Source organism: Chenopodium quinoa, unplaced genomic scaffold, assembly GCF_001683475.1.
Source record: "Chenopodium quinoa cultivar QQ74 unplaced genomic scaffold, ASM168347v1, whole genome shotgun sequence".
Taxonomy (NCBI): Eukaryota; Viridiplantae; Streptophyta; class Magnoliopsida; order Caryophyllales; family Amaranthaceae; genus Chenopodium; species Chenopodium quinoa.
The window spans coordinates 8,682,775-8,699,698 of NW_018745024.1; the positions used below are offsets into that span (position 1 = coordinate 8,682,775).

At 39.7% G+C, this 16,924-nt stretch overlaps 2 protein-coding genes across 3 annotated transcripts; one reads left to right on the top strand and one right to left on the bottom strand.

The window, feature by feature from the left end:
- Positions 1-1,150: 1,150 nt before the first annotated feature.
- On the bottom strand, positions 1,151-2,831 carry LOC110708511 (serine/threonine-protein phosphatase 7 long form homolog). Its single transcript, XM_021886644.1, has 2 exons — positions 2,496-2,831; positions 1,151-2,411 (listed from the first exon to the last, which is right to left on the bottom strand). Exons 1-2 carry the CDS (start codon positions 2,793-2,795, stop codon positions 2,004-2,006), a joined length of 708 nt encoding a protein of 235 aa, XP_021742336.1. The 5' UTR covers positions 2,796-2,831; the 3' UTR covers positions 1,151-2,003.
- A 5,329-nt stretch (positions 2,832-8,160) lies between these two features.
- Positions 8,161-15,660, top strand: LOC110708512 (probable serine/threonine-protein kinase At1g54610). 2 transcript variants are annotated; one of them, XM_021886645.1, is made up of 8 exons: positions 8,161-8,557; positions 8,665-9,202; positions 9,323-9,607; positions 9,724-10,041; positions 10,472-10,699; positions 12,207-12,307; positions 13,542-13,656; positions 14,942-15,660. In XM_021886645.1, the coding sequence occupies exons 2-8, from the start codon at positions 8,783-8,785 to the stop codon at positions 15,257-15,259; spliced, it is 1,785 nt and encodes a 594-aa protein (XP_021742337.1). In that variant the 5' UTR covers positions 8,161-8,557; positions 8,665-8,782; the 3' UTR covers positions 15,260-15,660. The 2 variants fall into 2 exon arrangements, with proteins under 2 accessions (XP_021742337.1, XP_021742338.1); XM_021886646.1 differs by having other exon boundaries at positions 8,164-8,557; positions 14,945-15,660.
- The last annotated feature ends 1,264 nt before the right edge of the window (positions 15,661-16,924 follow it).

The window sequence follows — 16,924 nt, forward strand, 5'->3', positions numbered from 1 at the left end:
CTAATTGAAGCCGAACTGAATTGAACTAAACTGAAGTGAGCTGAACTGAATTGTTTATGAGAGAAGGAAAATAGGAATTGAACTGAATTTGTTGGAGTTAAACTAAACTGCACTGGAATTAAGCTGACAAGAACATGCCTTAAATTGAGGTTATAAATTTTAGATGTTTCATTAACAAATAAAAAAATTCAAAACCAACATTTACAATACAGTTACCTTTATTTTTTATTTTTTATTTTTTTTAAATCTCATACATACAATGATGCAAAGAACTCATCAAATCAACATATACTAGACAATCGGTTAACAAATCATCAAAAATCTCTCTAACAAGCAAGACCATCTCATAAAAAAATGCATAAACTAGATTATAGTCATAATACCAGTATACCACCCTTAAAATTTCACCACAAAGAGTCATGTAGGACCTATTTTGATTTACTAAACTGAATTAAATTAAATATTTAATGAGAGAAGATTATTAGAAATTAAAATAAGGAAATTTTTTAAATTACCACCCAAAAATGTTACCATTTTCAAACTAACCACCCGTCTAATTTTTTATTTTAAATTACCACCCCTTAAATTAAATAAATGCCCAGATTATCACCCAATTCAAAAACCCTGTGGATTTTTCGTCTGTGGGCCTGACCTAACGCTTATTTTGACCCTATTGACTGATTTTTTCCCCGATTATTCTCTTTTAAAACGCTCTCCTAACTTCAATTCACATTTTTCTCTTTGAAATTTGGTAGAATTTGGTGAAGGAAATGTGAATTAAAGTTTAGAGAGCGTTTTTAAAGAGAAAAACCGGGGAAAAATCACTCAAAAGAGCCAAAATAAGTGTTATGTGGGGGTTTATAGATGGAAAATCCACTAGATTTTTGAAATGAGTGGTAATCTGAGCATTTATTTAATTTTAGGGGTGATAGTTTAAAATAAAAAATTAAATGAATGGTTAGTTTGAAAATGATTACATTTTTGGGTAGTAAGTTAAAAATTAACCTTAAAATAAACTGAACTGAAAATAAGCCGAAGAAAAAACACCCGAATTATAATAATCTTACCATCCCATGAAAATGTCCACAATTGAAGAGAAGAAGATTTGGGATTGGTAAAAAGGAGCAACCAAACCATTAGGCAGTTTTTCCAAAGTGAGCCAATTTTGGCAAATATTAACCAAAATGGTTGCGTGGCAAAAGTATTTACCAAACTAAGCTTCCAGGCTAAAACGTTGTCTCGGTCAGCGTTTTATGCCTGGGTTTTTTTTAAAAAAAAATCAACCTAAAAACGCTGTATGGGACAACGTCTTTGTTGTTGACCTTTTTTTTAAAAATTTTTGTAATTGCCTTTTATTTATAAAAATGTTTTTAAAAAACAAAAACAGTTATACCAAAGACGCTGTCCCAGACAGCGCTTTATGTACAAACTTCCTTGTACCTAAAACGCTGTCTCAGACAGCGTCTTATTTTCAACCTAAAATGTTGTCTGGGACACCGTTTCTCTGCTGGTGTGCAAAACAGCAGCAGAATCAGCCTTTTGCCACTGATCTGCCACTTTCTTCTGCCCCCACCCACCACCCCCTGCCATGATTCTTGCCACCACAATCCACCAACAACCCCCACCATCGACCACCATCTGCCACCACTTTTGACCTCCAACAACACTTCAACCAGCTCCACCACCAACCCCAACCATTCAACAACCGTCGATAACCACCCACCACAACCAACAACACTAAAACCACCATGAACAACCACATTAACCACCACGGGCCATCCTTTCTTCCCTATTTTCGACTATGGATTCCAAATGTCTGTTGTTTAATGTACATTAGCCCTGAAGGATCTATTTTGACTGACATAAATCCAATTTGGATAAATAAGCAAACAAAACTTCAAAACACAAACAGATTCATTCAACCAGCATGTCTTATATTGATAATGCAATCGTTATATACAACATTCCAGGAAAAAGGACAAAACAATGATACAATACGTTCACTACTCATCAATTTGGTGTAACCCTTCCCTAGCCTCACTGTCGTCCCTTCGTCTTGGACGACGCCGAGTGTAATGGTGAATGGTGGTGAATGGGTTCCGGCGCGGGTGGGGAGTGAGCTGGCTGGACGATGCGTCCTCCTGGGTTCTGAAGGGTGCAGAACTGTGGAAGATGTACTCCTCTGCCTCTGTGTGCGACGTAGGATCACCTCCACTGCTACTCTGGCCGGGGTCGAACCGCGAATGGATGGAGTGACCATCATCACCGTCCCGCTGTTGGATGAGATGACCGTGACCATGTCTGCGTAAGGAAGTCGCGGACATATCTCGCATCCGCTGGACCTGGGCTCTGGTGGGTCCGTCTGTAAGGGCGAGGGACAGTGCATCATACATCGCCACCATATCCGCCGCCTGTAGTAATCATCGATCAGTTAAGTACATGATATTTAAAAAAGTTAAAAAATGAGGATGATAAGTATAGTAAAAGAAACTCACATATCCGCTAATGACGTCATGTGCCGGGTGGTAATGGGTGGACGGTGGTGTGTAGCTGGGGTTGATGAAACGGCGTGTGATAAGCCTGTACCACACCATGTACGGATCGTCATGATCCATAACGCCCTGCATGGGATAACCCTGAACGACATGACCCAACCGCTGCTCCCATAGCTGAAGATACTGCCAATGTTCCAGTGCCCAGTTTGTCTCCGTCTTTCCCCGACGGTCAATGTCGTGAAGGCGCACGACAGTGTCACAGTTCTGGGGAATAGGCTGCTGCAGTCCGAACTGTCGCATGACGCGGTCAGGTAGGTGACTCTCCACAACCTCGAAACAGATCAGGTGGACCCGGGCACGCCACTCTCCCTGATGCTCCAGTAGATGTGCAGGCATGACATCTACCAACTCCGGTACATACGGATCCCATGTGATCTGCAATAACACATCCTAAACAAGTTAGTCCACAATCAGTATACACAGTACCTAAATGATTGCAAATGTCTTCAGAGTTTGTACCTGATCCTCAGTGAGTCGATCAAGGGCGTCTCGGTAGTATGGGAGACCCGTCGCCGCATGTGCCTGTGTGAGTCTGGGGACCATCCACCTGGGGCAACAAATTTGGTAAGTATGTTTACAAAATGAAATCGTATATGGGAAAAAAAAATGACAATTGTTACAAACCTGCAACCGTAAGCCTCATCAGCTGCAGGGCGAGGCGGAGCGATGTACGGCTCATACTGGTCATCCTGGTCCTGCTGCCCCGGACGATGTACAGCAGGCCTACCTGGTCTTCCTACGTGGATGTGCTCCCAAACCCATAGCTTCAATAGCAAAATACAAAACTATGTTAAATATGACATTACTCATTGCATAATTCGCTTGTGATAATATACGTAGTATACCTGAAGCACAAACAGAGGTCCTCCAATCTCGAGCGCACCACTCCGTGAGGCTCTGCAAAGTTGGCGATACAACACCGCCAAAGAGGCACTACCCCAGCTGTATCCACGGATATGCTCCCAGTCGTGGTCTAACAGCTGTAGGTAAATAAGCTGCAAGTGGCTCCCGCTCTTGTTGCCGAACAACACGCCGGATATGAGGAAGAACAAGTACGCTCGAGCGTATCTCTGTACTGTGGCGTCATCGGCGTCCGCAGGCAAGCCCTGGAAAGTATCTCGTAACCAGACCGTCCTCAAGGCGGAGCCCCTAACATCGTTGGGACCCGGCTGCACCCCGAGAACCCGCACAACCAATCCAACGGGATCGACTAGAAATGATCCCGTCACCGCAGTCCCCTGTACTGGAAGGCGCGTCAGTATTGCCACGTCCCGCAATGTCACAGTCGCCTCCCCAATTGGTAGGTGGAAGGAGTGCTTCTCCTGCCTCCATCTCTCCACTAACGCCGTGACAAGGTGTCGGTCGATCTCCCTGAATCCTAAGCGATGTACACCGCCAAAGCCAGCGTACGTCACGTACTCAAGGCAGCGATCATGGACAACCTAGGGGGTCCTGTAGTGCCTGCACTGTAGTGGCTTCGCTACGTCACCCTGAAAACACAGGAGCATTTATAAGTAACAAAAGATAGTACATCAAAGAATCCAAAAACGTTAAAGATGAATCATTACCGTCAGGTTCCATACGCGACGCTCCGATGGGTGTCCTGTAGTGTCAGGACAGAAGGGTCAACAGGTCCGGGTGTCCTATCCCGTACGTCCATGATATCTGTTCATTGAAAACGTTACACACCAAACACTAACACAATATATTGAATACTAATTTCGATTGAAAGGCATAAACAGGAAATCTCGAACATCCAACGTACAAAATAAAATTCATCGAATTGAACACAATAACACATAATGTAGAAAAGTATAATTGTTTCATCAAAATAACACCACTACATACTACTATATCAAATAACACATATACACTTAGGTCCTATGTTGGTCTAGATCGACAAGTAGTGCGGTTGTGACCTTGCTCGTGACAATGGCTGCATTTGGTTGGGGGCCGGTTGCTGTCATCCATCTCATTGCGTATGCGCTTCGACTTTGGACGACCTTTTCCACGTATCATTGTGCCATCCGGAATGAGTTTAGGGCCTACGTACTGTGCCCACTGTGCCCAGGTTGTCTCGCAGGGGATCGGCCAGAACTGTGGTGCATAGGTGTTCATGTAGGCGGCCGACTGCAACAGAGGGTCCACCCAAGGCCGTTCTGATAGTGAGTATGTAGCACAGACTGCTAGCACATGAGAACATGGGAGGTGGAATATCTTCTGTTTGTTGCACGTACACGTTCTCAACTGCCAGTTCACCGTATGCTTGTGGCCTCCTTTATTACCAACTCTCTCTCCCCTCTCTGTTGTCACTTGGTAAATATGCAATCGCCGGTTATAGGCATCCACTCTATGATATCTGGCTTTAGCGGTGTTCTTCTCGAGGATGGCAGTGACCTTTGGGGGGTATGGAAGTCCCTGATCAGACCTAGCCTCAGAAGACTCCCTTCTCAAAGTGAAATACTTGTTAACTCTATGGAAGGTTAACTCGACAAGGGACATAATCGGTAGAAACCGAGCTCCTTTCAGCACATTGTTGAATGTCTCCGAGAAGTTAGTAGTACATATACCATACCTGCGACCACTGTCGTGAAACAGAGACCACATAGGGAACGGGACTTGAGCAATGTACTCAATGGCCTTGGGACAGGCCTCACCAATGAAACACAGATCAGCTTGAAGTTTTCTTTCTTGCCTTTGGTACGCAGCGGCCTTGAACATGTCTCTCATGTCGTTACTTCGCACGTGAGTCTTCAAGTTAGAGGCTATGTGGCGGACACAAAACCTGTGATACGCTCGGGGCTGGGTGAATCCAACATTAGGATCATTCATTGCTGCAATGATCCTAGGATGCCGATCAGAAATAACACAAAGGCCATCCCGTTGCGTGACACGATCTCGAATACAACCTAGGAACCAAGACCAGCTGGAAGTGTTTTCCTCTTCAACCACCGCAAATGCAATAGGAAATACTTGGAAGCTTGCATCAACACTCGTAGCAACCAACAGTGTTCCTTTATACTTCCCGTACAAGTGCGTCCCATCGATACAGATAACAGGCATACAATGTTTAAAGCCATCGATACAAGGACCGAAGGCCCAAAACACTCGTTCAAACACTTCCATGTTGCTGTAGTATACACCATCCACTAAAGCTTTGTGTTTCCATACGACACATGTTCCCGGGTTCGACCGTAGGAGTGCTTGCATGAAGTGGGGAAGTCTGCCATATGAACTCTCTTAATCCCCAAATATCTCAGCTATAGCTTTCTCCTTGGCGTACCACGCTCGTCGATACGGGATATCGAAATGAAATTGCTTCGAGATCAGTTCCTGTATGAATTCCACTTTCAACGAAGGATCTTTCGGCACAAAGGACTTCACATACTCGGCTATTACGGACGAATCCAAGTGTGGGTGATCATTAGATAGTACTTCACTGATACATGTCTCCCGATGCGGACCTTTGTACGTGACTATGGTAAAACCACGTGAGTGCTCACTCGATTTGGTACCCCGTAGCATCCAACCACATTTCTTCTTGCATCGCAGATGTAAGACACCATCATTCGAGGTCACTGTGGTGTAGAATTGATTCCTCTGAATAGAATACATCTTCACCTTTTCTTGAAGCAGTTTCTTGCTCTCAAAATACATTCCCTTCTCAAATTCTCCCCCGGGAACAAAAGAGGTGTGGCTACCCGATTCGGCCCAATACTGATCAACTTCATAGTTCTCGGGTACCTCACTGAACCAAGGTATGGGAGTTCTAACCAACGGCTGACCATCTTCCACCTGTGTAGGTTCATCATCCCCCTCTCCGTTCTCGTCCTCATCATCCATTTCCGCATACACATCATACACCGACAATTCATTATTCACAACATCATCAAAATCATTTGGCTCTTCTCGAAACGGTGAACCATCATCACCTTGCATAGGAGAGTAGCTATGCAATTGCATCGGCGAAGATGCCACAGTGTTCGATGACGACGGAGCAGGCTGGCCGAACACTGTCACGCGTCCCCCCGCATGTACTGGTGAAGCTATATGAGAACTAAAAGGCAAGTGAAATTGGTCGTCCTGCATCATTCGAGTGAAAGAACCCATCCCATATGCATTCGATGGAATGTGGTTTGCGGGCTCTTGGAAGGACGCGGTGTTGTAATCAGAGACATATGTAGCTTGCTGTTCTGCCCGAGTACTTTGTTGGGTACATATAGGCACTGTTTCTACACATATCTCATTGGGAAAACCCTTCATTCCTACCATGCTCTTCAAACCTTTCAAATGTCTGTTCGTAGAGACAGGTAACACTTGCACCCCATGACCAGTATCACACCTCATTTTAAGGTTCAGTTCAACAGTCATAGGGTTTGAACCAATACAACTGTGAACCTCATTCATCAGATCAGTCACAGTCATGTTCGGTTCAAGTGTTATAAGGTCCATATTCCCTCCACTGTACTCCACATTTGATCCATTACACAAAATTTCACCTCCCCATCGACATAACAACGCTACATTTTGTCCAGCCATATTCTACATAACAACCAAAACACATTTTACGTAAAACCGTTAAATCATCCCTAAATCACCACAATCAAACAAAATTTTTTTACATACTCTACAAATTAACTACTAAGAACCCCTAAATCACCATTATTACACAACATTGTAGGTAATTACAATTGTTCAAAACCTAATAATTATCAACCATTGTCAACAATTTTCAACAAAACCAACAACAACAATTCAACATTATCCAAACTATTATCAACACTAACAATATCAACACTACCATTATCAACACTAACAATTCAACAATTACCAACACTAATAATTCAACAATACCAACACTAACAATTCAACATTTTTAACACTAACAACTCAACCTCATCAACATTTTAACCCAATTCCAAAAAAATTAGAAATAACCAACATAAACCCTAGAATTTAAAACACAAAGAAAGTTGAATGAATACCTATTTCAGGGTGAGGGGAGTGTATAGTGGGCTACACGGAGGGCGACGGTGGAGGTGGCGGTGCCGGCGGCGGTCTACACGGAGGAGCACAAGTATGAGAGAGAGGGGGATTAAGTTAGAGTTTGGGAAAGAAGGGGTTTGCGAATGAAGGAGGAGGAAATGAAATGAAATACGCTGTTCGATGGGAAAAAAAAAACGACAGAAACGCTGTCTCAGACAGCGTTTCATTAATAACCTTAAACGCTGTCTGAGACAGCGTTTATAGTTCCAGAGTTAAACGCTGTCTGGGACAGCGTCTTTGGTATAACTGCTTTTGTTTTTTAAAACATTTTTATAAATAAAAGACAATTACAAAATTTTTTTAAAAAAAGGTCAACAACAAAGACGCTGTCCCAGACATCGTTTTTAGGTTGATTTTTTTTTTAAAAAAACCCAGGCATAAAACGCTGACCGAGACAGCGTTTTAGCTTGGAAGCTTAGTTTGGTAAATACTTTTACCACGCAACCATTTTGATTAATATTTGCCAAAATTGACTCACTTTGGAAAAACGTCCAAACCATTAGCCAAAAGGGTACCCCACAAGCTGTGAGATCATTCAAGTGTGGGCTACTACAACCACTGTATTCAACCCAGGAGGAGAGAGAGAAACAAAACAAAACAAAGCAAAGCAAAAGCGAAAATCAAAAAAGGAGAGAGAAAACAAACAATTTTGTTTTTGACTTAGCTGCTGTTCGAAGAACAAACAACAACCCATTTCATCCTTCAACAACCCCAACAATCCCACCAATTTTCTCCGGCTATTCTTCTTCTCCGGCGCCGGAAAACCCCCCTTTAATTTCGCCGGTTTTCGAGATAAGTTTGGGAGAATTTGAATAAAGAAAAACAGCTCCTTATTAGTCTTTGACAACCCCTTTTGCTAGTTGTACAGAGGGGCCCATTGTTTTTGTATCAATCATACAAAATCTCCGAGAAAAATGGTCAATTAATTGTCTCTTTACTGCCCAATTTTTGCTAAAGTAAGTCATTTTTTTTCTTGATTGTTTGATGAATCCATGTTTTTGTATGTGGGGTTTGATTTTATGTTAGTGGGGTTTAATGATTTGGCATTGTTTGGCTGTTTCAGTTGTTGATTTTTGAAGATTTTAGGGGATTAGGGTTTCTGGGTAGTGATTAATCAGGGGTTAATTGGAGTAGATCGTTGGATTATGGTGAGATATGAGGGTTTTTAGGGTTAATAGAAGATGGGTTGTGTTTTTGGGAAAGAGATAGCAGCTCCTGAGGGGAGGGAGAGAGGTGGGAGGAGAGAGAAAGAGAATTTGGGGGTTGAATCTGGTAGGAAGGTTGATTTGCCTGTTGCAGATGTTGCGTCTGGTTGGGATGCAGGGAAAGAGGGGGAGAATGGGGGTGTTGAGTTGAATGATGGTGGAAGGAAGGAGGGGGAGAAGAAAGGGGAGGAGGATGGGGAAGGGAAAGGTAGAAGTCAGAAGCCGAGGGGCGAGAGGCGGCGATCGAAGCCGAATCCTAGGTTGAGCAATCCTCCTAAGAATGTACATGGTGAGCAGGTGGCTGCTGGATGGCCCTCTTGGCTTTCTGCTGTTGCTGGTGAAGCTATTGATGGATGGGTTCCGAGGCGAGCTGATACTTTCGAAAAGATTGATAAGGTGAGGATGTTATCTGTTATGCTTCACTTTTGTTTGCTGGTTGGTGTTTGCTTGAACCTTTTGTAATTTGTCAAAGTTGTTTGTGATTGCTGCTTATTGTGTTTTCTTTGTTAATGATAGATTGGGCAAGGAACATATAGTAATGTATATAAAGCCAGAGATTCGTTAACCGGGAAGATAGTTGCACTTAAGAAGGTCCGGTTTGATAATTTGGAGCCTGAGAGTGTTAAGTTCATGGCTAGAGAGATTTTGATCTTACGCAGATTAGACCATCCCAATGTTGTGAAACTTGAAGGGTTGGTTACTTCAAGGATGTCCTGTAGTTTGTATTTGGTGTTTGAGTACATGGAGCATGATCTAGCTGGACTTGCTGCCAGTCCAGATATTAAGTTTACGGAGCCACAGGTTTGTGAAGGTCCATCTTTGTACATAAGTATGCTGTTCATCTGGTGTAAAACCTGCTGAGCTTGTTGTTTCATTCCAGCTCTTTGTTTAGTAATTAGCAGTATTCATAACTGCAGGTAAAATGTTATATGCACCAGCTGATTTCTGGACTAGAGCACTGTCATAATCGCGGTGTTCTTCACCGTGATATCAAGGGATCAAATCTTCTGCTTGACAATGGAGGAATACTTAAAATAGCTGATTTTGGATTGGCTACCTTTTTTGATCCAAACAAGAAGCATCCTATGACCAGTCGTGTTGTCACTCTATGGTACCGAGCCCCAGAACTTCTTCTCGGGGCTACTGATTATAGTGTTGGCATCGATTTGTGGAGTGCTGGCTGCATTTTGGCCGAGTTATTGGCTGGGAGGCCTATCATGCCTGGTCGCACTGAGGTACTAATCTGATTTTCTAGTCTGCTAACTTCACTGACCCATACTAAGAACTTTGAATTGACTCACCAACTTTGTATATTTCTTGTGCATGTGTCTTAAGAAGATCATACAAGTCTGTCCTTTTTATTTTGTTTTAAATATTTCTGTAGCCGAATACCGATAGCCTTATAATGTTAATCCTGGTCAGCATTGCTGACAATTATTTCACCTGTACTCACTTCAATGTTTAGTGTAACTTAGTAACTTGTTGACTATTGTTTTCATGTATTATGGAGCTCTTTTCGTTGTATTAATTGAATCGTGTTTTCATGGTACTTCATCTATGATGTGAACCATGTTTGTACTGTTCAATTTTTTTTTGGCAAACTGTTGTTGGGCCTGGTCTGTTATATACTGCTACTCATACTGTTAATCTTCTTTGCTTTCTTAGGTGGAGCAATTACATAAGATATACAAGTTATGTGGTTCACCTTCTGACGAGTACTGGAAAAAATCAAAGTTGCCAAATGCAACAATATTCAAGCCACGAGAGCCGTACAAAAGATGTATAAGAGAGACCTTTAGAGATTTCCCGCCCTCAGCATTGTCGTTAATTGATACGCTTCTTGCAATTGATCCAGCCGAACGCAAAACTGCCACAGATGCTTTAAATAGTGATGTAAGTTTGTCACTGTCTTACGTATCAAAGTGTATTTTCAATTTCTGTATCACTGCCTGAGGTGGAGTGGAAATTTATATTATTTTTTTAGAATCTTTGTGGATGTTAAATTGCAAAGGTTTGGATTGATACCCATCTTAGGGAAATGGATTACAAGGCATGATTGGCTGTTGTCTTTGGTGTCACATTTTATCTCTATGTTCTGCACTTACTGGAAAATTAGTAGTTTTTCACCAAGTATGACTGAATCTTTAACACCTTAGTATTGTATCTCGGTTGTATCACCATTCACCAAATTGCAAATGTTTTTGAACTTACTGTGACCGATACTTTAGGCAGCAAAAGCTGCAACTATCTGCATTGCCTGCAAAACTGGTTCTGCAACCGTTGCAGTGGCTGCATCCGAAATTTGAATGATGTTAAACTCTTCCTTTTCTGGTATGTTGTGTGCACAAGTAACCTTTGTTTTGTTACTCCGAAAGAGGATAAATGTTACCTTGAAACCTTTTGTATGTGAATCTTCTTAGTTCTTAGTTTCTTACTACTCCCCCTGCCCCTAAATAGTGGTCTGCATTGTATTTGGGGTCGTTTTAAAGGAATTAAGCTAGTATACAATGTCTATCCTTCAATTATATATATTTTACATCTCCACCCACCAATGTAGCCTACATATAAAGTTCTTTCCTATGACTGTCATTAAGGGCACTATGGGCAAGCCTAGATTATTGCAAACCCATCTTAGAAAGTGGCCTATTATTTTGGAATAGAGAGAGTACAATTTCATACTATGAGAGTCTTCAAGGCATAAACTCTTCTTTATTTTAGTTTCTCTTGGTCTAATCTTCCTTTCTTATGGCTTATTATGATCTCTTTGAAACATGATTTCTTATGTATGTGAATTTAGTTTGATGTATGTCAACCAATGGGAGCATCTTTTAAATTTATTATTCTACAGTCTACATGAGCTACTTTTAGTTTTGAGTTGTTAGTCTCCTTTTCCTGTGGTCTTAGGTTTTCTTTTTCTAATTTTCTTAACTTTTGATTGCTTTTATGCTTATTTATTTCTTGATAGTTGGACTGCTGGGTTCAGTCTCATAAGATTATACTATTCTTGTGTATTCTTTCAATATGTTATTTGCGCCCTTTTATATTATAAATTTAACTTCATGCTTTTGTTCTCCGATTATTTGCACATGCTGGTTTATAGTTGAGCATAAGATCCTTTCATTTCCTTGTGTTAAGGTGATGTTTGATTTGCCTGTGTCCTTTTTTTTTTATTGCTGACATCATCCATGTGAAATTTTGTTTATCATTTATGAAACATCTTAGGCAAGCTTTCTCAATTGAAAATTTCTATGTGTTGGGAACTAAAGCATTGAAGCTCCACATTATTTTACAAATATGTACAACCACTGTTGGAAGAATTTTAATTTATGGTCTTAAACTACTAAACACATGGTTTGTTTTCTTTGAATTGATGTTGGTTCTTCTTATTTGTTCTCTGCAGTTCTTCAGTACTGAACCTCTTGCTTGTGATCCATCAACGCTTCCCAAATATCCACCAACCAAGGAGATGGATGCCAAACGGCGTGATGACGAAGCGCGAAGGTAAGCTGTCAGTGTAGTTTATAATTTTTCTTATGATTGGCCCGTATGTCTGAAGAATTTTGCATGGCAATCTTTGTACCTTATCTTTTCACTTTGTATTGGAAAGAGTAGTCATAAATTCTTCTGTCAAGTACCTTTCTTTTCCTTAAAGTTCCTGGAAAAGGTGTTTTATTTATTTTTTTTCTTGGCCATTTGCAAAATTATCATAGACTACTTTCCCCACTCAAAAAGTTACATTAGTTTTACTACTTCTGGTCCTACTCATGTTATTTCTGGCACCAAATGGGTATAGCTTATGAATTGTTGGGTCATCAGATGATCAGATAGATTCCTGTCCACGAGTACTACTACATCAAGTGTGTTTTGTGAATTCATTCAGATATTATAACTCAACCTTTGTTGTTAACTCCATTCCTTAATTTCTTGGGCATTAGTGCATATGCTTGTGTATAAACTGTTTATCCAAATCTTTCTCATTTCACAATATCTTTTTCTTGTAACCACAATACCACATCATTATTTCACTGTCCTAAGACTCATAATTCCCACTGATATGTTTTAGGAAAGGATAATGCTTTCTTTAGAGTGACTGGACATCAAGCTCCACAATGAACATTTATTTGAAGTGGAATCACTTGCTTTTCACTCCTTTCCCCCTGTTGATTATTTATTTTAGAGGCATGAATTTGTTAATTTAAGTTTCATGGTAAACCTTGATCCATGGGGGTAAAGCTGTTTACATTTGATTATTTGAGGGAAGAGTTCATTGGAATGGGAATATTGACATGGAACAGTAAAATTTTACTCTAGATTTTCTTGGTGATTTGATAAATTCTGACCTTAGCTAAGGCATTATTGGATCATGAGGTAGGGCAGCAAAGATTGTGAGTCTCTTGGTAGGGTATTGGGAGGAGTTTGGATACATGGCTTACTTTGACTGAAAGAGAGAGGGTATATCATGGCGACCTTGCAGAATTTATTCATCTAATGCTTGCAAAATTATGCTTGCACAAAAATGCATCCATTAGTGCAATTTAACAAATGCTATGCCTAAAATCAAGTAGGAGTTTATATTTTGTGCTTCTGTCCTGTATACCTTTTTGTATATCCTTTCCAGTCTCTTCCAGCTAGCCATCAATTCACCTTATGTTGTACTACTTTTCATTTTAAATCATAGCCTAGAATCTGTTTTTTGTAATTTTTGATTAATGATGCTTTACCTTTCTGTATGTAGGCTAAGAGCTGCTAGTAAAGCACAAGGTGACGCAACAAAGAAAAGTCGAACACGTGATCGTCAACGGGCTATGCCAGCCCCTGAAGCTAATGCAGAGCTTCAGGCCAATCTTGATGTATGTTATGTTGCTTTTTCTGTCATCTTATATCATACCCCCTCTATTCTATCTAAGATTTTCACGTCTGGGTTGGGCATGAATATATATAAATGTAAAGGCAGTTAAAGAAGTATTGGGAATGAGAAAAGAAGATTGATGGAGTAAAGATAGAAAAGTAATAATTAGATTGTTTACTAAACTTGAAAAGGATGTGTGAATTGTGAAGTTGCGTTTTTGGACATCCCAAAGCTAGCTAAAAATTCATATAGGATGGAAGGTGTATATGAACTTTCTGCCAAAGGAATGCCATCCTGCCAGATCCCATTTCAACTCCACATCACTCTTCTCTTCTAAATCCTAAACTTAGTGGATTGGGTGTCTACTCTAGTGTAGAACAGACCTAGGTCTACACGGATAGCCAAATTTATCTAAGGTTATGAGCGTGTTTCTGTGAAATGGTTGAACTATATATAAAGTCAAAATTTTAGCTTGCAGAACAGCAGAACTAGTTAAATCAGATGGAAGGAAACAGAATTGAGTAGAGTTCAGAACTCTTTGTTATCAATGACATTTCTAGCATCCATCTGCAGCTCAAAAAATATTTTCAGCTGTTATAATTTTGGACTGAGAAATTTGTTAGTTGATAATAGGCTAATAGCTCTGTATTCTGGATTTAAGTAAGAAAGCAGGCAAAGTAGCTCTTTAGCTCAATTGTAAGTGGATGACGACGCTGTGAAATTTTTTAATTTTACTTCATTCTTACCTTGAAAAAAAAGGTATAATTGCTTGGCATTTGCAATCTTAAACTTGTTACATGGACGCTTATACCTTTTACATAATATCTCCTTTTTTTAAATATGTAGTACCTATTTTTATGATTGCAACATCTAAGAGATGAACACATTTTCTATATATATATATATAATATATATATATATAAAGAGAGACCCATGTGATAAGGAGAGGGAGAGAGATTCCATAGCCAAATTTAATAATGTTGCAGTTATTATGCAACTCTTTCTTATGGTCTGCAACTTCTAACAAAGGAAGTGATGAGGGGAAGCATCATGCTCTTCTGTTCAATTAGTATCAAAGTTAAATCAAGAATTTGTTTATCCTCTGAAAGAAAACTAATGTGAAGTTCTAAGTAAGATACTACTTCGTACATTTTAATGTTTATGGTTTGCATAGAGGTAAATGAAAGGATTTGAAACTGTTCTGGCTCTTTCAACTGATAAACATTTCTGTTTTAAATTGTTCTTTTTACTATTCTTGTTTTTTTTAATGTATTTATGTCTTGAAGCAGAGGCGGCGCATAATTACGCATGCAAATGCAAAGAGTAAGAGTGAGAAGTTCCCTCCACCACACCAGGATGGAGGGCTTGGATACCCCTTGGGTGCTTCGCAGCACATTGATCCTGCAAACATCCCAGCTGATATTCCTTACAGTTCCACTTCATTTACATACTCTAAAGGGGCAGGGCAACATTGGTCTGGTCCATTGGTGGACCCTGCTTCTGCTGGGGGCCCTAGGCGAAAGAAAAAGAATGTTGTCGAGGGTAATGAACCCAAATCAACAGGCCGAAGAGATATCAGTAGTTCTCGAGCTCGAGGAAAATGAGTCCAGGATAGTGAGAAGACATTCAGCCCTAGTTCTTGAAGCTTGAAACTGGACCCTTTATTCTGAGGTTTTTCAGTGGCCAAGCTTTTATAAAGGTGCAAACATGTTCATCATGAGAAGGCTGGTGAAGTGTATTTAGAGGTATAATTGATTTTTATTTCTTTTTTTGAAGTTTTTTTCGTTAAAAGGAAAAAAAAACTTCCCCAATGTTAAAAGAAATTTTCCTTGTACTATGTGCTGGAACGCGGGGAAGTTCCCTCATGTGTAATTTTACCCTCCTTTTATTATAGAGAGATCTCTATTCTTTGAGAAAGTGATGTGCGTTGATTGTTTTGGATATTACAGTACAATTTTTGCCACCCTCTGTTAGCCATGTTATTTTTCCTAGTTTCTTATTGTCAGGTTTCTTCTTCCTTCTCTAGCTAAGGCGAAATTGTATAAATGACTGGATTATACATGGACTACTCTTCAATCTCTATGGCGACAGCCAACAGCGACGTACATTTATCTCCAGGCATTTTTATTGAGAATTTGTTGGGGTTTTCATTGTACGTGGCTTAATCATATAACTGAAAAACTCACATTTGTAACATACCCAAAAAAAAAAAAGGTGTTTGACTGGTGTTGGTTCACATTTGTCAACTCTAGTTGAGCACTTGAGTAATGCATGCACGTTGATGTAGTAACAATAAATTAATTTTGTGTGCTTGTGAGATAGCCTTAAGAAGAGTACACTTTAAATGTTTGTTTTTGAATTTCCTTGGATTATATAACCTATATCCATCTTCTTTTGAAATAAATTTTTGTTGATGATACCTACATCCATCTTCTTTTGAAAAGTTTAGTTGGAATCTCTTTGATGAAAGTGGTTTACTTATGGGTCAAAAAAAAAAAAAAAGAAAAAAAAAAAAGAAAGTGGTTTACTTTTGTTTGTTAGGAAAAGGGTTGTAGTATTCAATCTTTGCACCCCAAGCACAAGTCCTTACACCCCAAGTAACACAAGTCAAACTATATTCCTACCAATCTACCCTTTAACAAACAACATAAGAAATTGACATTTCCTTTAACAATTCCAGTTTCCCTCTACCTCTCCATGCTTATGAAAACAAACTATGAGAAATGGTGAATTCTTATTATCAGGATTATGATGGACGAATTATGACATAAAAAATGTCACCCACAAACTTCGAAAGCTTGTACTAATTTAAAGATCGAAAGATAACTCACCTCGAAATAAACTACCAAACTATACTTTTTTTTTGCCAATTGATCGAAAGATAACAAACTTTTTTCTAAAACATTGCAAAAAAAAAAAAAGGGTAAACTCACAAAATAAATTCATATATGCAAACATACCCTCTTTTAATGCAAGACAATAACCTTGGCAGATCCAAGATTTTCACTTACGCTAAACACTACACTATGAATTATTCAGAAATACTTTGATCATGGCTTGAACGAAAATAAGGGATCAAAGAGGAAGTTCATACGACTAAGCATGTGATTAATCCAATAAAAAAATTCCAAGTTATAATGAAAGAATAATGTTAGAAACTTAGAATCACCATTTGTGCCTTAATGTTAGCCGCATCCGCCAATGCAATAACTTATGGATTTATAGCAGCTAGAATTGTAATTAATTGTTCACATCGTAACCAAATCTTA

Coding starts and splice junctions, on each gene's coding strand:
- LOC110708512 (XM_021886645.1), top strand. CDS start 8,783: ATGGGTTGTGTTTTTGGGAAAGAGATAGCAGCTCCTGAGGGGAGGGAG. Junction 10,700..12,206: donor CAGATGCTTTAAATAGTGAT/GTAAGTTTGTCA, acceptor TGTTCTCTGCAG/TTCTTCAGTACTGAACCTCT. Junction 12,308..13,541: donor CGTGATGACGAAGCGCGAAG/GTAAGCTGTCAG, acceptor TTCTGTATGTAG/GCTAAGAGCTGCTAGTAAAG.
- LOC110708511 (XM_021886644.1), bottom strand. CDS start 2,795: ATGCGACAGTTCGGACTGCAGCAGCCTATTCCCCAGAACTGTGACACT. Junction 2,412..2,495: donor ATGACGTCATTAGCGGATAT/GTGAGTTTCTTT, acceptor TGATTACTACAG/GCGGCGGATATGGTGGCGAT.